This window comes from Oratosquilla oratoria, chromosome 26, assembly GCF_046742065.1.
Source record: "Oratosquilla oratoria isolate Oo_2021 chromosome 26, ASM4674206v1, whole genome shotgun sequence".
Lineage (NCBI taxonomy): Eukaryota > Metazoa > Arthropoda > Malacostraca > Stomatopoda > Squillidae > Oratosquilla > Oratosquilla oratoria.
This window is the reverse complement of record NC_134802.1, coordinates 46245544-46271398: the sequence shown is the minus strand read 5'-3', so window position 1 is coordinate 46271398 and position 25855 is coordinate 46245544. Positions and strand designations below refer to the sequence as shown.

The following is a 25855-nucleotide window of genomic DNA, read 5'->3' as shown; positions in this document are numbered from 1 at the left end:
TAAAAATAAAATGTTAAGAAAGTAAGAAAAAAAATAAATTTGAGGAGGGAGACGCCTTTTGGAAATAAAATATACTTATCCAGTAGCCTGGGTTATGGTGAATATATATGATTTTGGGGGAGTTCGTGAACAAACAAACAGACAGACAGATGCTACTACTTTATTACAGTAGATACAAATGAAAGATAGTTATCCAAGTACCTTGGGTTATAAGGTTTCAGAATATATATGGTTATAGGGGTCTATCTGCAAAACCCTAGGAGGAGTTCGTGAATAGTCCCTAACCTAACCATACCCCACCTATCCTTTACCCTTAACCCTAGGGAGAGGGAAAAAAAAAAATATATATATATATATATATATATATATATGTATATATATATATATATGGAAATGAGATATAGTTATCCATGTACCTGGAGTGATAGGGTATTAGAATTATATGATTATGGGGGTCTGTCTCCAAAACCCTAGGAGTTCGTGAACAAACAAACAGACAAAGAGAAAAATTAAATATAGTTATTCAAGTACCTTGGGTTATAAGGTTTCAGGGTCTGCAAAAACCTAGGAGTTCGTGAATAATCCCTAACCTAACCATACCCCACCTAACTTTAACCCTTAACCCTAACCTTTTTTTTTTTAATGAAATATAGTTATCCAAGTACCTGGAGTGATAGGGTATTAGAATATATATGGTTATGGGGATCTATCTCCAAAAACATAGGAGTAGTTTGTGAACAAACAAACAGACAGACAGAAGTTACGACTTTATTTTCTGATGAGTGATACTAGGCTCCGCGTTTTGAACTTTGGATTTCTCAGTAAATCCGCTTTTTTTACACGTGCTTCGGTAAATTACGATGGTGCAATCGACTGGGATAGTTTACGAAACCATTTCTAAAAGGAAGTGGGTGGTTTAGAAAAAAAAATCTTATTCCATTGCACTCCATCAAAAAACGCTACATCATCTGGGACGGTTAAACGAGACATATGGAATGATAAAGTATCAAATCCCCTTACAATGGAATTAGATTGATACAATTTACCGATATGTAAACTGGAGGTTATATCGTAATTACAAACATCAATTCAACTTCGATTTCTGTCTATCACAGTAGCCGATGGCAACACAAAATTTGGTGACGGGAGTGTACAGTGTGGATATTGCTGCCAAACATACGATAATTGTTAACTCACAAGTCGTGCGTGCCAAATCATTTTAAACTGCAGTGAATTACTGTGAATTTCCATGTCGCTTTATATTCGTGTGCGAAGACATTATGGCCTTTGCAGTACTTCTGAATTGAACACGGGGGGGGGGCAGAGATGGTTTGTCATCCGTAGGGAGTTAATATAGAGGGAAAATAAATGGGTGATGGACGGGTGTATGCCTCGACTGGGCCATCCTCCATATATATATATATATATATATATATATATGTGTTTTTATATATATATATATATATATATATATATATATATATATATATATATATAGTGTGTGCGTGTGTGTGTTCTCTAGAAGGCACTTCATAGATATTGCTGTTTATGCGTTATTTTTTTTATTCAGGAAAATAGAAACAGCAGTGTCATTTAACCTCGTCGTCAGTTTACAAGAATATATATATATATATATATATACATATATATATATATATATATATATATATATATATACATATATATATATATATGTGTGTGTGTGTGTGCGCGCACACACACTGGAGTAGTTTCATGTTCGATGTACAGGGTGCCAACACCCATATCAACTCGTCTGTCAACGGAAAAGCAGAACAAATCTGCTCAAAGATTATATATCAAGAAGGAATATTTAGATAAAAATATCTTTTCTAACCGTATCTAGAGGTCTCAAAGGACTTGGACAAGGGAGGCCGGTTGTGCAGTACGAAAGCCTTTTTCATCTTAGGATACGTCACTGTTATACCCGCAGTCATTTCAGGACTTCACGTGGGTGATGATGTCCGTTACAGTGTAAGAAGACAAAGAAAATAAATAGAAATGACATGAGCCAACGGAAACGTAAAATGGTCGGAAGACGGAGGTACATTCTTACCTGTTTTAACTGGCAGAATTGACCTTTCATTTTCACCAAAAATAAAATTCTCTTCATGCTCCTACAACGAAGGAAAAACATTCCCCTTTCGTCCCTCGAGAAGCAGGATTGTCAACGAGACAATTTCAAGCGAGTTCTGTTAGGAGTTGGATGTCATGGCGTTACAAGATTTGTGGACGAACTTGTGCAGCTGTGGGTGCAAACAAGGGAACCATGACCAGGAAAATAAAACGGTAAGTGTCTGAGCATGTTGCATGGGTATTTGCCGAAGTACACAAAAAAAAAAAAAATGTTTACGTAACTAATTTGGTTAAGTCGGAATAGGCTAGGTGGAGTGAAGTTAGAGAGCTGTGTTTGCGATTTTCTGTACTTTTACAGTTTCAGGAGAGTTTTTTTTCATGTTTTGAGGTGATCTGAAATTTGAGTGAATACTAAGCATGCCATTTAGCGGTTTATATCGTACGTCTGGCAACTTACAAGCTTGAAGATGTACCATAACAAAGTAGACAGGACTAAGGATACCCTGGTAAGGGCGAAACGTCAGTGAATGAAAAATCCAGCTGTTCTGTATTTACCTCACCACCTTTCCTCACCTCTCTCTCATATATATATATATATATATATATATATATATATATATATATATATATATATATATATATATATATAATTATATATATATATATACAGTATATATATATATATATATGTATATATATATTATATATATACAGTATTTATATATATATATATATATATATATATCAAATTACAGTATATATATGTATATATATATATATACAGATATATATATGTGTATATATATATATAAATATATATATATATATATATATATATATGCAATAAAAACACTAGGAGCGTGTGTTCACAAATGCGTCGTTAATATTCAATGCAAAATATAGTTTGTTAGTTCTGTTAGTCTCAGGATACTGAATCATGTTATATATGTCTGGAGTTGTAAGGAAAAATATCACTGGTGAGCAGCCTTATCAAAGCTGAAACACGGCTTCGTAATCGTGGACAGATTGTAGATACAAAATATTTGTAAATAAATCCAATGGTAATTTCATGGTGCCTTAAGAAGCGGATCTCCGTATCTTGAGCACTGTTCTTTGAGTCACTATAGCCATTATAATCCTGAATGCTATAAAAAATGGAAATAACACTTTAAAGTATAAACGTGTCTAAATTTTGTTATGGTAAAATTTTCGCCGAAATGTTGCGTGTACGAGTTGCCAGACGTGCGATTACATTGTTTTGATAAGTATGATATTCACTCAGCGAATTCCTCTCTTGGTTATAATAGTAACACTCGATGTTCATAGGTCTGATTTGAATTATTAAAGGTTTGTCTTGTACCTGAATCATTGTATTAGGAAGTCTCTCCACAGAAAAGTTGACAAGAACTATGGTTTCTTGGTATAAACCATTATTACTGGTCGATAAATATTTGTGCAATCTGTGTACGTCATTTATGTATTTTTCAGTAGTTAAAGTAGACAGAAGCATTATGTTAATCCTGGCAGACTGAAGAACGGGACAAAATGCAATATATTGAAACACTCCTCCCTGCCGGCCGGCTTGCATTCAGTGTGCGGCTAAATTTTTTTTGTCAATATTCCGTATGTGATACCGACTTCCTTTCAGAAATATTACCCAAAACTGAGCAAAACGAATGTTGCAATGAAAAAATAATAACTGTAGGATAAAAACAACACATAGTTCTTCGTTTCTTTTTTGTTTATTGAAAGTGGCGTCCGCAAAGGTTAAATTAATATATATATATTTTAGAAATAGGATTCGGACGAGGGCACACTAGCTTCACGCCTCGGTGTTCGCCTGTTGGGTGCCCGTATCATACCTCCCAGCGATCCAACAGTGGAGGGTGAGGTGGTGGGGATCACAACGGAAAGGTGAGGGCGAGGAAAAGCAGTTTGTGGTAGTGCTCTTCAGGTTGCAGGTCAACACTTGTTAGAGTGCAGAACCTGTAACGCCAATCAATTAAAACTGGTGGTTATTATACGAATATTTACTTTTTACCTTGAACGCAATTCGATAGATCATCTGTCTGTACATAAAGTTTCCTTTATTCCTTCCCCAAACACAAGCGACTTCGAACTACACTTTTTCGACAGCGGGACACTTATAGAAGATTTGTCACTACTAATTATTTTCAACTTGTCCATGGTTCTTTCAGGGCACATATTTCATAGTTTCCAAAATCGAAAACTAGCAGTGAGTTGGCAGACATTTTCATCTAGTATCTGAATGATTAATCAGAGGCTGTGAAACGGGTACACAGATGAAAAATTTATATGCTTCATGCTTTAAAGGAGATTTTGCGACAACGGAAGGAATATGTCTTGATGTTTACAAGACGGTGTTCAAGGTGATCACCAGTCCGTTGGACATCGACCCGCGCTTTTGGCGTTGTATACGCAGGTGGAGTTGTATCATTTCGTTGAATGTTGGGATTTACTATATATTATATTTTACGAATACATTAACTATAGTATGTTAGTTTATGTTACGATCTTTCAGTAATTATGTGCATTGATGCGGAGGAAAAAGATTGAAGAGGCAGTTGCAAAGGTCTTGATGCCTCATGGTGAGTTGAGTGTCACACGACAGCCTTCTAGAACGTTCTACTGGCCTGGTACACCATTCGATAACCCCGGCTGATGGAGGATGGGGTCAATGTTGCAAAATAATGATTATGCAAATTAATGATATTGAAATGCCATAACTGTCTAACAAGTCCCGAAGTCTGGAAGTAGTGGTGTAATTCATATATACTCGTATTCTTTTTATACGTAGGGTTTTCTAATGTTATTTTTCCTTAGTACATGTGCACATTTTCCAACAGTCATTCAGCCACGTAATGTTTATTATAGAAAAACAATAAACAAGTAACATGCAGTGGAAATCAATAGTTTGGGAAATAAATCTGGCAACTTTACTGGTAAAGTACTTTTGGTTTTATCAGGGAAAGGAAGACCATAAGAAAAAATAAAATGGAAATAAATTTAGGCGTCCCATGGCAGCTACAAAATTGTTAATAAAAAATAGCCTGTGTGAACAAGTACTTGCTCGCTTTCCTCCGCAGTCCAAGTAACTTGCATACTTGACTTGCCTCTCAACTTGCCCCGTGTAAATGAGGCTTTGCATACAAGAGGAAATATTCAATAAAAATGAATGGTCACCAGTTTAGACGAATAGCGATCCGCACAGTTCCTAAAAACGAAGATAAACATTTCAATGACGTCACGTGTTACTGCGCGAGAAAATCCCTTGTTACAATCTGTACGACTCGCTACTCTATTTTCATGTGAAAAATATCCACATTTATCGGTTAGTTTGACGGGATCTGATTTTCTCCAACTTTTCAAAATGCCATCCACAAAACACTGATGCCATGGGTTATGTCGTAGTGACTCACGTAATAAGGACAAACCGCAGGATGTTACTTGCATCCGTTTTCCCAGTCTTGGAACATGTCCGCAATGGATTCGGGCGCGTGGGAGGGAGGATTTTACCAGCGAGAACGTGGGGAAAGATACAAATACCTTTATGTGAATTTGGGCCTACGAATGACCACACTCATCCAAACAGGTTATCCACCAACAGCTGAAACAGTTCAAATTTATATATGGTTTATTCATTGTCAAATTAGAATCTCTGAGGCTTACGGTAAGCTGGGTCCACATTGTGCCCTATGCAGATCTGCACGTAGCGACTGGCATGTCCTCACTGATGTCCATACTGAGCGGGCATGAGTAAAGAATGCCAGTCTCACATATGTTCTTACCTATATCATTGGATAGCTTTTATAATTCTGAATATTTTGAACTCCATAAATAAGCACCGGGAATTAATAGTAACGTCAGTAGCGATTTTTAGATATTTATTATTATTATTATTGTTATTATTATTATTATTATTATTATTATTATTATTATTATTATTGTTATTATTATTATTATTATTTATTATTGTTTTACTTATTTACACCGTATTTTTATTTCTTATTTTATTTAGGGGCTGCAAAGGAGAAAAAGACAACTGCACCTAATATATATATATATATATATATATATATATATATATATATATATATATATATATATATATATATATATATATATATATTTGCAAGTGCTGGGAGCAGGGAAATCATAGAAATCTGTTTTCTGCAGGTGCCTACAATTTTCCGTACTGGACTATTTTTATTAATGAAAACTTGGTAACATAAGGTTGTTTGCCAATTTCACAGAAGCAATTCTTATCTATATCATTGGATAGTTCCTATCAGTGTGAGTATTTTGAACCCCATAAATAAATACCGCAAATTAATAGATACGTCACTAGCGGTTTTCAAAAAGTTAGTGTATTTCTGACGGGGGTCGACGTGGAGAATGGCAGAACCGCAACTAACTTAACTCATTTTTAATGTCACGGGTCAGAGTGACTCGTCATATCATCAAGGTTTGCATTTATGTCCCTTGCTCTTGATGATCCATTAGTGGTTCGGAATAAAGCCCCGGGCAGTTTGACGTCGGATAATTCCAAATGGAATATAAAAGTCAGATACCGTAACATGGTTAATCTTTAACATGTAATGCAAATGAAATACCAGGTAAATACATAAAATACCAGGTAAAAAATTATGATTAGAAATCACTTTTTAATTGCAGTTCTTAGGGGAAATATATTGCTTATTGCTAATGAGGTGGATGTGTACGAAATCTCCTATCCATTACAGTTTATTATAAGACTCTGTTTACAAAAAAAAAAAATCCAACATTTATAACTATAGCCCAATTATATAGTTATAGGGTATCTTGAAAAGGCAGCAGTCTCGAGGTTCTAGGAGTGACCTTTATTGGCCTTTATCTGAACACAATTGACCTTGAGGAGTGATATGGAGCCAGGGTCATTCTATTTCCCCTCCCCCCCAAATACAATATTTTTTGTTTTACTCTTTAGTCGTTACCCTTGCGAGATGAATAGACATATTAGCAATTGTTAGAGTTGATGGATTTAAGACCGTATGGCCTAATTGCCATTGCTAACGGGACTCCACCGTTCATTCAATCTCTCGTTTCCTGTCTCCGTTAGTCAATTAGTCCTCACAGATACCAAGTCTCTCGTATTAATTTGATAATGTACTTATATTGTGCTCATGTTGTACTGATATTGACCATTCCATCTCCTTTTGGAGGAAGAAGAGGAGAACGGTGACGCCGACAGGTACCCCATGGTCATCAAAGAAAAGGAGCGACTCATTATCTTCGGGATTTCGGGTTCAGGCAAGTCGACACTTCTTCGCCAGATGCGTCTCCACTTCGGCGACGGGCTTCCGCCCAACGAACGTCGGAGGTCAGTACCCACGCCCGTTCTTTGGGTCGTCAGTACCCACGCCCGTTCTTTGGGTCTTACTAATAATTTTTCCGAGGTCACTGTTAGCGTATCTTGGGTCGCGTAGATTTGACTGAGGTTTGTGTCTAAAGTCTGTTGGGGTTCTGTGATTCGTCTGTCGAGCAGCGTTTCTCAACCTTTGTACCCTTGCGTAACATTTAAAATAAATTGCATGTCTCAAGGAATCCCTGAAAAAAAAAAAAAAAAAAAAAAAAAAAAATATATATATTTATATATATATTTATATAATATATTTATATATATATATATACACCATATCTTTCTCATTTTTTCATCGTGATAATAGGAGATAGGCTTATGTCTATATTACATTAATACAATAACCAAAAAATATGTCGTGAGTGTTTAATTATATTACGTATATGAAATTAAATAAAAAATCAAAAGTGTATTAGCTTATCTCACTTGTTCTCGCGGAACCCTTAGCGACCTTTTGCGGAACCTTAGGGTTCCGGGGAACCCTGGTTGAGAAACACTGGTCTATCGGGTCAGTGTCCTCGTCTTATGGGTGAGGAGAATGAGACTGCAAGAGACCATAAGGCCTACACTAGGCAGTCCCATTTCCCTTACCACCTGTCATCCCTACCCATGAAGTTATCTAATCTTCTTTTAGAACAACCGATAGTTCCATCGCTCGTTACATTGTTACTAAGTCCGGTCCATTCCTCCGCATTGCTACCATAAGGCAAAATGTTTTTTGACTTGGCAACCCCGCCCATATAAGGGGGGCTGAAGTGTTTTCATAATTATGTTAAGTATTCATAGCCGTTATTTAGAGTGGAAATTGTCTCTTAGGTACACTCCTCACATCCGCCAAAACGTTCTGGAGTGTCTTCGCAAACTCGCCCAGGCAATGGTCCAACTCGGTCTCGACTTCGACACAGACGAAGGTCGACAGGCAGCTCAGACCTTCGAAGACCTGGACTCCCTGAAGTCTACGGGAAGTGACGAAGATGTAGAGATACCAAAGGACGTGCTAGAAGCAGGTCTTCTGATGTGGGCTGACGCGGGTGTCAAGGCAGCGTCAGCGCGAGGGAACGAGTTTCATCTGATGGACAACGCGGTGTATTTCCTCAATGCTCTAGGTCGCATTGCCCAAGACACTTACGTCCCGACCTTGGAGGACGTTCTGCGCATGCGTTACAGAACGAGCGGTGCGGTGTATAAGGACTTCGAGCTACCCAGCATGTCGCTGAATGTTATCGATCTCGGTGGGCAGCGACAAGAACGGGCCAAGTGGTTCAGGCACGTCGACAAACCTTCCCTTGTTCTCTTCGTGGCGTCCCTCGCTGAGTTCGACAGGACCTTAGTGGAGGATGAGGTGAGAAGGCACTTTATTTATTCTTTCATTAATTAATTTATCTAATTAATTAATCAATTTGTTGTATTTTTTTTTTCCCGTGTAAAGGTATTTCCCCTGTAACTACTGAAAATGTGTCTATTGGTCACTCGTATGGTATCTATGATGTGGTACACATGTATTTTTTCAATGAAAAACTGGTATAGAAATAGCTGTGCTGGTGATTGACACGCTTGAATATATCACCAAGACATTTCAGTGCTGCGAGGATATTGGTTCTGACCATTTGAAAAAAAAAAAAAAAACGAATCTGTTCTTGTAGGTTATTTATATATTGAATTATAAGTATGGTTTGGTGATATACGCGCGCGCGCGTGTGTGTGTGTGATTCACCATGGTCTTGGATCACGTGTTAGATTCGTGATCGACAGCTATTTCCTTCCCGGAAGAGAGCTCAGAGCTTATATATGACCGATCTATAGGTAATGTGACCTTACACGCACACACGCCCCCAACTCCCCACCCACGAGAGTTGGAGTGTGTGAGTGTATGAATAAATTACCTTTATGGTATTGAAACCCTAGGCTGTATGTTCACGGGGCTAGGATGGAGCGACTTTACTTACTTGGTTTACTTGGTGTAATTCAGTAGATTACTTCAATCTACTGGGCCAACACGGAGTGTCCGCCGCCATGCCTTCTCTACTTTTATTAGGGAGTTCTGCCCCCCTGGGAGTCCTGGGGGGCAATGTTTGAATCTTTATTGTGACGTAGGCGTACAGGAGTGACAGCGTTGGATGCTTTCTGTATGGGAGACTGGTATAGACTGACATAGGGGCAACGCCGTTTTCCTTACGCAAAAGGGAGACGATGCCACGTCGTACACATGCATCAATGAAGGCCTTGTGGCCGTGACAAAGAGTCATTGTACTGGAAAGCGTCTAGTGGTTGGGACACCTTACAATACTACGGTGCAACCTTACGGTGCCCTGCTCATGTCGAATGCCAGGGTACCTTATGGCACTACGCCACACTGGGTTATCCCCCAACTGGGCCAAAAACTCACCCAACTTGATTTTAAAAGTTTCTAAGTTACAGTTATTCATATCTCTGATGTATCTTGGAACACAGTTGAATAGTCTCACTGCTCTCCACCTGAAGCTATTATATAGGTTACCAGCTCTACCTCTGGGCACTAATAGTACTAAATAGTTACTCCCTCTTCTGTTTGAAAAAGATACAACTATTTCATTAGACAAATTAGGTACTTGTTTTTCTGATATTTTCTAAAGATGAATTATTGTATAACGATCTCGTCTTCTTTCTAAAGAGTAATTTCAAAGATTTCAGCCTTTCAGAATAACTTGGATCTTTTAGGAATTCAATATGTTTGGTGAAATGTCTTTGAACTTTTTCTAACCCTGTAATATATTTTGCATTAGATGGGCTCCACAGCTGTGAACAGTAATCTAATCTTGGCAAAACAAGGGATTTCCAAAGAGTTAGCATGGTAACTTTATCTCTTGACCTGAATGTTCTTAATATCCAGCCTGCTAATCGAGAAAATTTCATTATTACTTTGTTTATGTGCCCAATGAAGTTACAGCTTGCAGAGAATGTAATTCCTAGGTCTTGAACATGATCTGTTGTATTGATACTGTTTTGGTCTGGATCCAGATAGCTTCTTTTAGAGTTTCTACAACAGCTAAAATTAATTTATTCAAACTTGTCTCCATATTTCATGTTGTTATCTGTGGCCCATTTGTAAACTTTACCCAAACAAATCTTTCTGTAGGATTTCTGAGTCCTCTGGCATTTTATTGGGTCTGAATAGCCTTGTGTCATCAGCGAAGCTTATCATATCACTGTTGATATTATCATTAATGTCCAGCATAAGCACCTGGAAGAGGGCTGCACCGAGTACCTCTCCTTGCGGAGCAGAACTCCTCACTGTACTCATTTTACTTTGCCACGGCTGATGTTTAGACTGGGCTAATTGGAACTATACCCTTGGACTTCCGACTTTCAACTCGCGGAGTTTTAAAGTAGGTTTAAAAATGAATAAAAGTAAAACCAAAATAATGTTCAACACGAAAGTTCAAAGAGGTTGTAATTGATGGTGAGAGTCTTGAAATTGAGGAGTATAATTACCTAGGGCAGATGGTGAGAGTGACGAAAGATCATGATAATGAAATAAAAAGACGTATTGCAATTGGTTGGAAAGTGTTTGGTAAGTATAATAAAATCCAGAGAGGCTCTCTACCTTTATGTTTGAAACGTAAAGTTTACAATCAATGCATTCTGCCAGCAATAATCTACGGGTGTTAGACTTGGAAACTAACGAAGGCAATGGAAACAAAACTAAGGACAGCACAGAGGAAAATGGAGAGATCAATGATGGGGATAATGCTGAGATACGGAGAGCAAGTTGGGTGAGAGAGCAGACTAGAGTGAAAGATATTATGGAGGCGGTAAAAGAGTGGAATTGGGCAGGTAAGTTAGTGCAAACGACTGATGAGCGATGGAGCACGTGTGTTGCTGAGTGGACGCCGCGAGATAGGAAGCGTGGAAGAGGGAGACCAGACAGAAGGTGGAGAGACGAGATCGAGAAGTTTGCAGGAGTGACGTGGGAGAGGATGGCGCAATCGTGTGATTCATGGAATGCAATGAAGGAGGACTTTGATCAGCGGTGGACTCAGGATGGCTGATTTGATATATATATATATATATATATATATATATATATATATATATATATATATATATTATGTGTGCACTTTCAAGCTTTTAATTTCTTTATTAAACGTAGATTTTTTCTTTAGATTTTTGTAAAATACACGTATTATTGTTCGTTTTAGCAGAGAGGTATATGTGATGTCCTGAGGACAATTGCCAGTCACTGTAGGACTGTGGATTTCCGCGCAATTAAGCTCAAGGAAGCATCGACAATAATGATAACGATGTTTATTATTATAATTATTGTTATTATTATTATTATTATTATAATTATTATTATTATCATTATTATTATTATCATCATCGTATTTATGTATTTTTCAATATTTCTAGGACAAAAATAGCTTAGTGGAGAGCATCGAAGTTTTTCAAAATATTTACAGTAATCCCCTTTTCAACAACATTCCAATAATGATCTTTTTCAACAAACTGGACGTTTTCCGATCCAAATTAGAAAAACAAAGCTTTGCTCAACATTTTCCTGAATTTAGAGGTAAGAATGATTTATTTCTTTGTAGCAAAATTTTTGTTTGTGGCAATTTTTCTTTTATTATTATTGTTATTATTATTATAATTATTATTTTGTAATCGTTTACTTTAGTAATAATATTAAAATTATTATTGTGATTTTGTATGGTACCAAATGGAACGCATTCCTGTCAAACAGGATGTTTTTAGTTGTCATATATTTTTGTGAGATTTAAAGCATTAGATTATAAGTTGTAGAACATAATACGTAATTTGAACGTCCTTATTTTGGATAGATCTACAAAGAATAACGAATTTTATATATCTAGAATTGTCATGATTTCTCTATTTTTATGTAATATACAGTAAACTACAGGAAATTATATGAACAAATCGTATTTACAACATAACTAAGATAATAGGTAGTGAATTGTAGAAAATAATAATATGAACATATTGTGTTTATAATGTAACTAATAATGTGAGACTGAAAAGATTATAACTAAAACCTAACTTTCCACATTCATATTGAATCCAATTTTATATAGTAAAACTTGTACTAAATACGACACATTTATTTTGTTACAGCAAATTTTAGATGATTTTATTTAAGTCAGACGTTCCTTTCAGCAGAATTGAATTATCTGGTATTCTGTTTAGCCCTCTCGGAGCTGGGGTGGAGGTTAATTAAAATAAAAGACAAAGGGAATTCAAGTTAGCGATTTTTTTTCGTACGATTAAAGACTGCATGGTGTTTCATCTAACCATTTGGTAAATATATTTCCTTTCGACTACTGTGGGTTATTATTTTTATATAAACATCATCACAGGAAATATTTGTGTGTATGACGAGCTTGGACATATAAAATGAATGAGCAAAAAAAAAAAAAAAAAAAAACGAAATAAGAAAACGCACTTAGATCAAACAAACAAAACCGTTGGCGAACATGACGTCATGTCGCTTAGTTCTTTCCCCAACTGGACCTTGAAACTTTGGACAGTATTATAACAAATGTCCTGGTAGCCTAAAGTCACGATTTCTCATCTGGTATTAGTATTAAGTGTAAAAGATATTTCCAGTTCTGTTGTTATCAATTCACATTTTTTTCATATCATATGACGTGCGTTAGCTACTTTTCACAGAACGTTCTTTAGTGACATCCCTACAGACCAGAGACACAATACATTCTATTTTGGTTGGAGACTAATAAAAACAAACAATATTAGATGCTGAATATTGATAATAGAATATAGAATGTTGATAATTTTTACATCAAATTTATTATCCTACCTTTCTTCCTTCACACCTATACCCCCTTCTCCCCCCCCCTCGCTTGAATACTGATATTCTGCATCCCGTGACAGGCCAGAGTGAAGAGGACGCCATGGAATTTATTAAAAAAATGTACAAGAAGGTCGTGCCCCGCGGAAAGCTTGGCTTCAGCTGCCGTTTCACGTGTGCTGTGGACGTGGCCAATACGAAAGCGGTACTTTCCTGGCTCACTGCGAACATCTCTAAAGGCAGGATCTTAGCAACTGGACTCACGTGATATATGGCCTCGACCCTCCCTGAGCTCATCAGCCGCTCAGATGAAAGTACAATATCATGTTGTGCACCAATAAGAACAAGGTGAGGACTACGCCAGGAGGCGCGCAGCTGCGGCCGAAGCCGTCACCTATGGACTTGTACATATGGGACAGGTAATAGTCACTGCTGGGAATCTGTGAGGAGTGCGGGACTCGAACCCAGAACTAAGCGAATACATTGGCATCTGTGCACAGTAAGTCATCACAAAACCAAAACGAGGAATATATATATATATTTATATATATACATATATATATATATATATATATAAATACACACACACACACACGTGTATATATATATATATATATATATATACATACACACACACACACACACACACGTGTATCTATATATATATATATATATATATATATATATATATATATATATATATATATAAATATATATATATGCAAGCGCTCACATCACCGTGATACGAAAATGCAAAATAACCACAGGAGAAGAGACACTTGAAGACAGTAAGTACTTTGGTATGTTACATCTTCAGACTCAGTTGAAGATGTAATATACGAAAGAACTTACTGTCTACAAATTTCCCTTCTCCTATGGTTATTTTGTATATATAAAAATATATATATATATATATATATATATGTATATATATATATATATATATATATATATACATGGATCCGGGACATAATCCCTCCCGGACACAATCTCCCCGGACAAAATACCTCCGGATAATATCCCTCCTGGACAGAATCCCTCCACAAAAGTGAGCGGGCTGGACAAAATCCCCCACATTATTCAGTTTAGCAGCTCTCCCATTATATATCATCACATGCAAAGCAATTAACATCTTACTTTACCTTACCGAGATGCTAATGAATACAGTACAGACATTTATATACTTGTTTGAATAAATAATTTATAAAAAAAAAAAACAGTTTTTTGCTTCACTACTACACCTTACAAACATACATATACCAAGGCTTTTCCCCCTTATTAGGGAGGTAGCCAAAAAGGAAAAGGCATAAAATCATTCCCACCCATTCCATCCCTGAAAACACTCCACACCCCTCCACCCTCCCTCCCATCTTAGCACCTCCTAGATGACGGGTCATCCCTGTACCTTGTCCACTACCCTGGGTCAGAAGCAGTGTCGCAAGACACAGCACATCCACAGCAAGGCCGCTTCATTAAATCGGCGACCCCCCCTCTCCGTCCCCCCATATAAAGGAGAAGATGGGGAGAAATCCCTTCGGGCTGCGTCAAAATTTTGCTCACACACACTACCTCACCCCCCGTCCATTCCACCTCATGCATCACAACATCTTCCATATACAACCATTCTCCATTCACCCCTGTCTTCTGTCCTTCCTCAACAGATATTCCCCTCTTCCCCAAAGCCCCCTTCACCCCATCCATCCATCTCATCCTAGGAAGTCCCCTCATGTTCACTCCCTCCACATCTGCCTTCCATACCTCTTTTACTAGTCTTTCTTCACTCATTCTTTCCATATGTCCAAACCATCCTAATACTCTTTCATCAACCCTATCTCCCAACTCCCTTTCCACCCCTGTTCTCCTCCTCACCTCCTCATTTCTCACTCTATCTAGCCTAGTAACCCCCATCATACTTCTCAGACACTTCATCTCAAACATATTCAAGCTCCCTCCCTCTTCCTCTCGTATGTTCCATGTTTCTGCTCCATACAGTGCTGTTGGCACAATCACTCCTTCATACAGTCTCCTCTTAGCATCCATTCCCAAATGTCTATTCCTCATTACACTTTTTAATCCACCAAGGCATTTACTCGCTTCTCTCAATCTACATTCTACCTCCACCTTTTCCTGCCACATTTGCACCCAAGTATCTAAAACTATCCACTTCCTCCAGTTGCTCTCCCTTAATGCTCACTTCCAGATTACTGCCACTTTCACCCCTTGTACATCTCATCACCTTACTTTTACCCACATTTATCTTCAGCTTTCTTCTATCACACACTCTCCCAAACTCTGTCACTAACTTCCTCAATCCCTCCTCCGATCCTGCCACAAGCGCAGTGTCGTCCGCAAAAGGGTCTGGAAGTTCTCGGACCAGCACCCTAAGGTTTGGATCTTTTAATGTGCATGGATGTGGTACAGATGAGAGTAAAAGGGAAGAGATGGGTAGTATGTTTGTGAGAAGAAAGATGGATGTGTTGGCTTTGAGTGAAACTAAGCTGAAAGGGAAGGGCAATTGTAAGTTTGGGAGTGTAAGTGGAAGGTTATCAGGAGTGAAGAGAGGGCGAGGGAGGGAAGGGGTGGCTATACTAGTAAGTGAAGAGATAGGTAAACTTGTAGTGGAGTGGAAGGAGGTTTCCTCAAGGATAATGTGGATGAAGGTGAAACTGGGAAAGGAGATGTGGGTTTTTGTAAGTGCATATGGGCCTGGCAGTGAGAAGAGTGTAGAAGAAAGGGAGGCTTTTTGGATAGATTTAAATGAGTGCATAGAGGGTTTAGGGAGAAGTGTAAATGTAATAGTACTGGGAAACCTTAATGCTAGGGTAGAAAAGGATCCTTACAAACATATATGAAAATACTATATATATTAAAATACATAAATAAACATATGCTCACATATACAGTCAAATATTATATGAGAATATATATTAAAATACATTAATATATAGATACATTAACATATTAAAATACATAAATAAACATATACTCTAGGAGGGATTCTGTCCAGGGGGGATATTATCTAGGGGGGATTCTGTCCAGGAGGGATTGTGTCCAGGAGGGATTATGTCCGGACACCATATACATATATATATATATATACACACATATACTCGTAGATTATTGCTGGTAGAATGCAATAATTGTAAACTTTACGTTTCAAATATAAAGGTAGAGAGCCTCTCAGGACTTTATTATACTTACCAAACGCTCTCCAACCAATTGTAATACGGATTTTTATTTCATTATCATGATCTTTGGTCACTTTCACCATCTGACCTAAGTAATTATACTCTTCAACTTCTAGACTCTTACCATCGATTATAATCTCTTTCCTTCGTATTTTTGTGTTGAACATTACTTATTTTTATTCTTATTCATTTTAAACCTATTTTGAGACTTTCCTTGTTCAGATCACTCATCACATCTTGCAAGTCTTTGCTCTTTCTGAAATAAAAATAATATCATCCGCAAATCTTAGTTCCAATATTCGCCATAATCTTCAAACCTTTCTTTTCCCAACTCAACCCTCTGAAAATTTCTTCCAAGCAAGCTGTAAATAATTTGGGTGAAATTGTATCGCCTTGCTGTACTCCTTTCTCGATCTTAATCTTTTCTGTATCTTTATGTAGACGAATTACAGCGGTGCCTTTCGCATAAGTCTTTTGTAGGACCCTTACGATCTGTTCGTTTGTACCCTACTTGAGTAGCGACTTTATTGTTGCTATTTGTTCTACCGAGTCAAAGGCCTTCTCGTAATCTGCGAAAGCTAAACAGAGAGATATATTGTATTCTGTTGTTTTCTCGTTTAGTTGATTCATCGCCTGCAAATGGTCTAGAGTCGAATATCCGCTTCTAAAGCCTGCCTGTTCTCTGGGATATATATATATATATATATATATATATATATGATATATATATATATGTATATATATATATATATGTATGTATATATATGCATATGTATATATATGTATATATATATATATATATGTATATATGTATATATATGTATATATATATCACAAAGTTATGTCGTAGCACATTTGTAAAATAATACTGATGACCCACTTTCGGAGAAGAATAAGCGAAGATATAGAGATCTTTATATTTCGATCCCAACAATTTGTTCAGTAAAGTTGTCAATATACATCATAGATCCAAGAGTAATACAACTCCTGGAGTTTACAAATTACCTTGTTTGTATTGGTGACATACTTCTTGTGTGTTGTATATACATGTTTGCAATGTTGTTTATTTATTGCGATATATTTATTATTGTATATATCTGTGAGCATTTTTTTTCTTCTTTTTGTAATCGCAAATGCGATTCATGTATGCTTTTCGCGCCAACTCAAGGGTTGGCGTGGGGTAGTCTTAAGCTAGCCATACACCTGCAGATTTGATCGTTCATGACCAACAGATATGGAATGCGAGAGATGAAATCTGCCGCTCTACTCGCCACTAACTGCGCAGACTAAATCGCTCAGATATCCAACTCCACCTCCAGTGTGTGTTCAGCACCAACACCTGATTTCGTAGATTTTCTAACTTTTGCATGTTCTTTTCTAAAAGCATTCCTCAAGTTTGCTATTTTCTTCTTTACAAAAGATACATCACAGTCAGGGTTTACTGTTTGACAATAAGTTAAAAGACTTTTGTAGGCTGAATCTCGTTTGTCACGATTTGTATGCTCTGGGGATTTTACTTGCCATAAGCACGTATGTGTTTTATAGATTTCAATGAATTCTGTTATAAAATCTGTATTCGTAAAACGAGCGTCAGATACACAAACCATGGTGACACCGCTCAGGGCACAACCTATCTCTCCTGCTGTCAGCCACACACTGAACTATTCAACCTGTGGAAGGAAAGAACTCTCGCATTTATCCATAGACTCGCGATAAAATCTGTACGGGGGAACTTCCAACATGATGGAAGATCAAAATGAGCGATTTGATGTGCGAGGTTTTATCTTTATCGCCCCATACACAGGCAGATATTTAGGAGATTTGGTCCGTAGCGATCAAATCTGCTGGAACTGAGCGATCAAATCTGCAGGTGTATGGCTAGCTTTAGTCTCGCCTCCTAAGTGTACGCACGCTATTTCGTGTAGTGAAATATTTACTTTTGTGTTGTGAAATATTTACTTATCATATAACCCATTGTTTCATTTAAGCCACCCTAATACATAGTGACTTTGATTTGCCGGCTTACACATTAACATTTTGTGTTCTTGTGCTGTGTTTTCTCCCCATTTTTTTCGTTCCAGCTAGGTGTTTTCAGTGACTTTATTAATATACATTATAGTGCTGTAGACACTGTGTTTTCAGTTGCATTTCGGCGCAGGCCGTTTGCCGGCAGGTGATTTTTTCTTCCCTACGGTTCTTGGAAATCATCGTCGCCTGCCCGGATTATCCTTGTGTTCCTGTGGTTCCCTCAGTGGAAATTGCGCCTGGATGGTGAATTAGACAGTTTATTTGCTCCAGGAGAAGCCAAAGTTAAATCTGTGAAGACCGGTTAGGTGACGCTTCCCTGCTCGAAACCGTGACGTCATTGGCGTGGCTTCACTTTGAATGTTGAACTGTCGTCGCTTGGCGACGCGTGTTTATTTACGTATATGTACTTACGTATTATTACATTATTGATTTATGTATAGCATTGGTTCTGTTTTCCAATGCTTATGTTTGTATTGTATGCTTTATTTTGAATGTTGAACTGTCGTCGCTTGGCGACGCGTGTTTATTTACGTATATGTACTTACGTATCATTACATTATTGATTTATGTATTGCATTGGTTCTGTTTTCCAATGCTTATGTTTGTATGCATTACACAATTTATGTTTGTATGAATTATATAAATTTTTGTGGTGACGTCGTTCGCGTCCCTTAATGTTACCCCGGACCAAGATCTAAGAATATAAGGTCTAACCACTTCCGACCGAATTTCGAGGGAGTTGGCGCAGCGGGCCCGTGAACGTCACCTGGCTGTTCAAAGTGGGGTTAGCGGGTCCTATAGCTGTCAGTTGAAGCTGGTCCGTCGTTCGAAAATGACGTCGCCTTCGCTCGCATCGCTCCACGCAATTAGTTATATTCTGACAAATATTATATAAAATATATATATAAATATATATAAAATATTATAGTTCCTGTCTATATATATGAATATATAATATATATAATATATATATAATATATAAAATATTATAGTTCCTGTCTTCCTTGGCGTTTCACAGTTTTCTTCAGTGTATCACAAAGAGAAAATGGACTCATCCAAATGACGTCAGAAGCTGCGCAGAAGAATGTAAACGGTCTGACCTGTATATTTAGACCTTGCCCCGGACGACCTTCGTCGCCTGCGACGTGTGTGTTTCATTTCGGTCGTAATATAATTTTCTTCCTAGTGGTAGTGTCAATGCTTGTGTTTCTGGAAATTATATGTCATTGTCTGTGTGATCCACTATATTATTTTTTTTTTACATTTCATATTGGCGTTAGAGTGTTGTATTAGTTTGGTGATAGTGTTTTCTTATGCTTCTAAGAAGTGGGACAAAGTTATCATCTCCCACCATGTCTAAATCGAGGCCTTCGTTTCTCAGCCCGACATGCTCATCTGAGCCAATGGGAAATAGGGTAACATTACTGCATCAGAATCCAACTGTGGTCCCTTTTTCTGGGATAGACCCTAATTATAGGGCTGCTGTATTTATCCGTCAATGTGAGGACGCAATCGTACAGTCGAATGTTTCGACGGGGCCTGAGAAGATCTTCTTTGTGAGGTCCCAGATTGTGCCACATTTTTTTGCTACAGAGCTCCTCTCGGCTTCATGTTTAGATCCTAAACTTCTGAACTATGATTATGACACCTTTAGGGCTAATTTTCTTCTTAAAATTTTCGCAGATACTCTTGGTGGTGGTGCGTTCCATTGGTGCTTCAAATTGGCTGATACTCTCGTATCCCGACTGGGTACTCTGGATTATCGTCGGGCGCAAGCTCAGGCCAGTATCCTTGCTGTTGAAGCTTTTGTGGTATTGTCCCAGTCGGACTGGGTAGAGAATGGTAACATTTCTGTAGATAGATTTCGTCTTATTATAGAGTTTCTTCTATATATTCTTTTTTTGGTGCCTTCTGAGAGACGAGCAGCATCTTCTCTCAAGTATAAGCCTGATGACACTCTATTGTCCTTTGCATCACAACTTTCTCGTAAACTGGGAGAAGTCCCATCTAGCTCTTTGTGTATTAGCAATGCTCATCAACAGGGTCATGTCCCTTGTTCTCCTCAACTCTCTCAGTCTACAGTTTCTACTCCTAGTTCCCCTCAATCTACAGTTACACCCCCTCCCCTGTTGTGTACTTTTTGTAACAGGTCTGGTCATTCCAGCGATTTTTGTTTCCGCCGTAGGCGCCAGGTACACAAGTCAAAACTGTCCCCTGTTGGTAGGAGTGTACCTACTGTTTCTTCTAATCATTCGCATGACCTTTCCAGAGTAGAGCCTCCAGGTAGACTCAGTTATTGCCATATTCATGGTCAGTGTAAACATTCGACTGATCAATGTTTCAAGGTTTTGAAACTTAGGGATGAGACGTCTCACCAGCCTCGTCAATCCCATTTTCCCCAGCGCATGTTTCCCAACCCCAAGAGTTGACCAGCAATGATCGGTCTCAAATAATTCCTTTTGTGGCTGTTGAATCTTCTCAATTACCTTTCAATTTTTCACTAGGGAAACGCCTCTTTCAGTCACTGTAGATACTGGTGCAGAATGTAGTCTGTTAAGTAGAAAGACTTACTTTGCCTTGCGAGAATTGTATAATCTTCCTTTATCTCCCTTTTGTAATAATTTGCATTCTGTGCAAGGGTCTCCCTTGCTTGTTCTTGGATCAGTTTGTCTTCCTTTACATATTTCCTCGCATGCTACAGTATTCAATGTCACTTTTGCTGTTGTCTCTGGCATTGCCCTTAAGTGTGATTGCCTCCTGGGTATTGATGCTCTTACAGCTCATAGCATAGATATTTCTCCTAGTCTCCGTGTAGTGACTTTCTGCAAAGTTGATATCTCTGCTTCGGATAGGCCAGTTTCCGTTTGTGATTCTTTTGTGCTTGATCAGTCCGCACATGTGCCTGTCCCAATTTCTCAGAGTTCTGCCCCTGTTGCTCATTGTGCTGCTGTTGTTGTAGGAGAGCATCTTATTGAACCTTCAAGTTCTGTTCGAGTTCCAGTGCGCGTCTCAGGTGCCCCAATCGGGTCTGACGTTCTCTCTTTGCCTGATTCTATTCGTATTCGTCGGCTTGCCCTAGAAGGAACTCTCTCCACTATTCGTGAGGATCACGTTACCACAGCGATGGTAACCAATGTTACGGGTGCTCCTATTTCTCTCTCTCCTGGCAGTCACTTAGGCTCCTTTGAGGTGGTACACGTTGCTGCTTTCCAGGATTCGCCTATTATAGCAGCTTCTGTTCTACAGTCTCTTCCAACACGTGACCCTGCTCGCGTAGCTTCTGAACTTGCCACATTTGTAGGCGAAACTGATTTTCCTAAAGAGACGCCTCGTCTCCTTGACCTGCTAGTTACCCACCGTCAGGCTTTGGCTTTACCAGGTGATCCATTAGGGGTTACGGATCGTGTGGTTCATAGAATTGACCTTCAGCCAGGCACTCGTCCTGTTTACGTCCCCTCTTACAGGTTGCCTCACTCTCGTCGGCTTATAGCCCAGTCCTTGGTTGACGATTTGTTGAGTGAAGGTGTTGTACAGGAGTCCCACTCCGAGTGGAATTCGCCTCTTCTCCTGGTGCCTAAGAAGGATGGATCTTTTCGTCCTGTGGTTGATTATAGGAAAGTCAATGAGGTCACTCTTCCTGATCATTATCCTCTGCCTATCTTAAGCGAGCTTCTTCAGTCCATTGGCAATGGTAATACAGTGTTCACCACTTTAGATTTAAAAGCAGGTTTTTGGCAGATACCCCTGGAGGAGAAGTCTCGTAAGATCACGGCCTTCTCGACTCCCAATGGCCACTATGAATGGCTTCGTTGCCCCATGGGTTTGCGGAATGCTCCTTTGACTTGCCAGCGTCTAGTTAACTCTATATTTCATGGCTTAATTGGGAATGGACTTTTTGTTTACCTGGATGATTTGATTCTTGTTTCCAAAGATGTGGAGAGCCACTTTTCTAAGTTGTCCATTGTCTTGCAACGGTTTGCTGAAGCTGGGTTGAAACTCAATTTACCCAAGTGTTCCTTTTTCAAGGCTAGTATCCAGTTTCTAGGTCATGTTGTAGACAAACATGGTATCCATACCACTGGTGAAAAGATCAAGGCAGTCAGAGACTTCCCTGTACCGAAGTCGGTTGAAAATGTACGGTCCTTCCTTGGACTTGCAGGTTACTATCGTGCATTCATTAAAGACTTTGCTTCAATTGCTTCCCCTCTCACTCGCCTTCTCAAGAAGGACTCTTCCTTCCAGTGGCGTGATGTCCATCAGACAAGTTTTGATTCTTTGAAGCTTGCTCTTACTGAAGCACCTGTATTGGCTTTCCCTGATTATAGTATCCCCTTTACTATTTGTACAGATGCTTCTGGTACAGGTATTGGAGCTGTACTTATGCAACAAGTAGATGGATGTAGACCTCATGTTATTGCATATGCTAGTCGCATTCTAAACAAACCTGAGTCCCGTTACTCTGTTACTCATTTAGAGGCCCTGGCTGTGGTGTGGGCTTTAAAGCACTTCCGTGATATCATTTTTGGATATCCTATTACGGTCTACACGGACCACACTGCTGTCACTCAGCTTTTTCAAGGAAAGAATCTGTGAGGTCGCCTAGCCAGATGGTTCCTCACGATTGAGGAATTCAATCCAACCCTAAAGCATTTGCCCGGGCGAGCTAATCATGTTGCTGATGCACTTTCACGGAATATCCCTGTTGCTGCTGTTACCGTGATTGATAACTTTTCCCTGCAGGATCTGGTAAAAGCTCAGCGTGAAGACCCTGTCTGGTCTGCTGTCATTTATGCTTTGGAGTCTGGTGATGATTCCACCTTACCAGCTTTACCAGTACCTCTGTACCAATTTTCCCTACAGGACGAAGTTCTCATTCGCAATGTGGAAGTGTTTGAGCAGGATGTGGCGCAGCTAGTGATCCCTGAGTCTCTAGTTCCCATTGTTTTGTCCCTTGCTCATGATGCCCCTCAGGCTGGTCACCCAGGTCGTGACAAAACTCTGGCTATGGCACGGAAGAAGTATTATTGGCCTAAAATGCGACTAGACATTGCCTCTCATGTGGCCCGGTGTAGTTCTTGTGCCCAGAACAAAGGTTCTACGAGCACTGCTCCCATTTTAGAGTACCCTATTCCTTCTCGCCCTTTTCAGACTGTAGCTATAGACCTTTTGCAACTGCCTCGTAGCACACAGGGCTCTGTGTATGTCCTTGTATGTGTGGATCATTTTAGTCGTTTTGTGGTCCTAGCTCCTTTACGTAACAAATCTGCACCAGTTGTAGCACATGCTTTAGTTTCCCATGTGTTGTGTCCATACACCATTCCTTCGGTGCTCCTTAGTGATAATGGGGCTGAATTTAAGAACGAGGTTTTGGCAGGCATTTGTGCACGTTACGGCATTAAACAAACTTTTGTTACTGCTTATCATCCGGCGTCCAATGGTCTAGTAGAGAGGACAAACAGGAACATTTTGGAGATCTTACGTCACCTTGCTAGTCATTTTCATGAGTCTTGGGAGGATTGGTTTCCCCATGTTAGTGCTTGTATTAACAGCACCATAAACGCTTCTACGGGAAAAACGCCCCATTGTGTTGTCTTTGGATCAGAGAAACGACTCCCTTATGACATCCTTGACAGTCCTGCTCGTCCCCTCTACAATGTGGATGACTATAGTAAACTTCAGAGTCATGTGCTGCATGATATTTATGCGTCTGTTAGGGACAAACTTGTTATTTCCAAGGCTGACATGTTAAAACACCAACATGGTCGTGCTAAGCCTGTGAACATCATCGTTGGGGATCATGTCTTTAGGAGCATGCCGGACCGCCAGTCCAAACTAAATTGTAAATTCACTGGTCCCTTTTTAGTAACAGAACAGCTCCATCCCAACAAATTCAGGGTTTTTGACCCATCTACGGGTCTTAGTGAGATTTGCCATTCTGACAGGCTTAAAAAGACGCAGGTGCCCATACCTGCATTCACCCAACCTCCCCCAACACTCAATGTTCCCATTGTATCACCCATTGTAGGCCACTCGTATCATCTACGTTCACGAAGTGCTAGGCCTTGATGGTCGAGTGAGCCTCTTGTATGTATTTTTGTGTATTTGTATGTAATTGGATTGTGAAGTTTTGTACCCCCCTAGCCCTTACTATTGTAAATTGTGTATTTTCTTGGGCGCAGACTCATTTGGGTTTGGTGTACCTGTGGTAGGGGATGTAATCTTTGTTATGTTTACAACTGTTATTTTTCTGCCAATGGTGTTTTGTTCTTCCCATTGTCCTATGTCTTTTGTCTATTTCATGTGTATTTTGTATATTGTGTATTTTGTATTGTTTCATGTTTCATGTCCCGGACGTCCGGCAATTGTCCTATGTATTTTTTTTACTGGCGCCAGTTCATATATATATATATTTCATGTGTATGTATAATTGATTGTGTTTATATAAGTTATTTATGTATTCCTTTATGTATGTGTATATGTGTTATGTTATGTATAGGGTGTGCTGATGAGCCAATTTCTTTCCACGCTTTTGTCATTCCCCTGTGGTGTGTATGGAGTCAGATGTATATGTTGTCCATTTTGTCTTGCTGTGGTCAATTGTTTTTCTCATTTGCTCAGTGGGGTCACTGAGGGTGGTGACCGAGCATTGTATTGGTGACATACTTCTTGTGTGTTGTATATACATGTTTGCAATGTTGTTTATTTATTGCTATATATTTATTATTGTATATATCTGTGAGCATTTTTTTTTCTTCTTTTTTGTAATCGCAAATGCGATTTATGTATGCTTTTCGCGCCAACTCAAGGGTTGGCGTGGGGTAGTCTTGGTCTCGCCTCCTAAGTGTACGCACGCTATTTCGTGTAGTGAAATATTTACTTCTGTGTTGTGAAATATTTACTTTATCATATAACCCATTGTTTCATTTAAGCCACCCTAATATAATCCTACAAGAGGTGTAGAAATCAACATTTCCTCTTATTTGTTTTTATTTGTAATCGGTTATTGGTTTTTAACCATTTATAGGATATTTATATCCCAAACTAAAACTTGTGCAAATTTCATCGCAAGAAAGAATTGTGATGATGAATCGAATGTCTCTTTCCATGACGATTTGGAAAGGGTGAAAAATAGAACGACCTGGATTTACGTGAGGAAGGCAAGGGGTCTGGAACGTCGATCACCGAAATGTGATCGATGATATATTGATTACCCACAAATGTCACCACAGACTTCCTTATCTCATGCGTTGCAAAAAGAGTCTTCTAGAGGAACTAAAATCTTAAATTCTAGTGCAGAGATTTAGAAAGTAAGATAGAGGA

The 25855-nt window shown here is 38.7% G+C and overlaps 1 protein-coding gene across 4 annotated transcripts; it reads left to right on the top strand.

Annotated features, from left to right (window-relative positions):
* Window positions 1-1767: 1767 nt before the first annotated feature.
* Window positions 1768-20385, top strand: LOC143039511 (guanine nucleotide-binding protein G(q) subunit alpha-like). Of its 4 annotated transcripts, none has more exons than XM_076209657.1 (5): window positions 1778-2307; window positions 7324-7474; window positions 8330-8855; window positions 11903-12062; window positions 13403-13885. In XM_076209657.1, the coding sequence occupies exons 2-5, from the start codon at window positions 7353-7355 to the stop codon at window positions 13585-13587; spliced, it is 993 nt and encodes a 330-aa protein (XP_076065772.1). In that variant the 5' UTR covers window positions 1778-2307; window positions 7324-7352; the 3' UTR covers window positions 13588-13885. The 4 variants fall into 4 exon arrangements, with proteins under 4 accessions (XP_076065774.1, XP_076065772.1, XP_076065771.1 ...); XM_076209656.1 differs by having other exon boundaries at window positions 7321-7474; XM_076209655.1 differs by having other exon boundaries at window positions 7317-7474; window positions 13403-13884.
* The last annotated feature ends 5470 nt before the right edge of the window (window positions 20386-25855 follow it).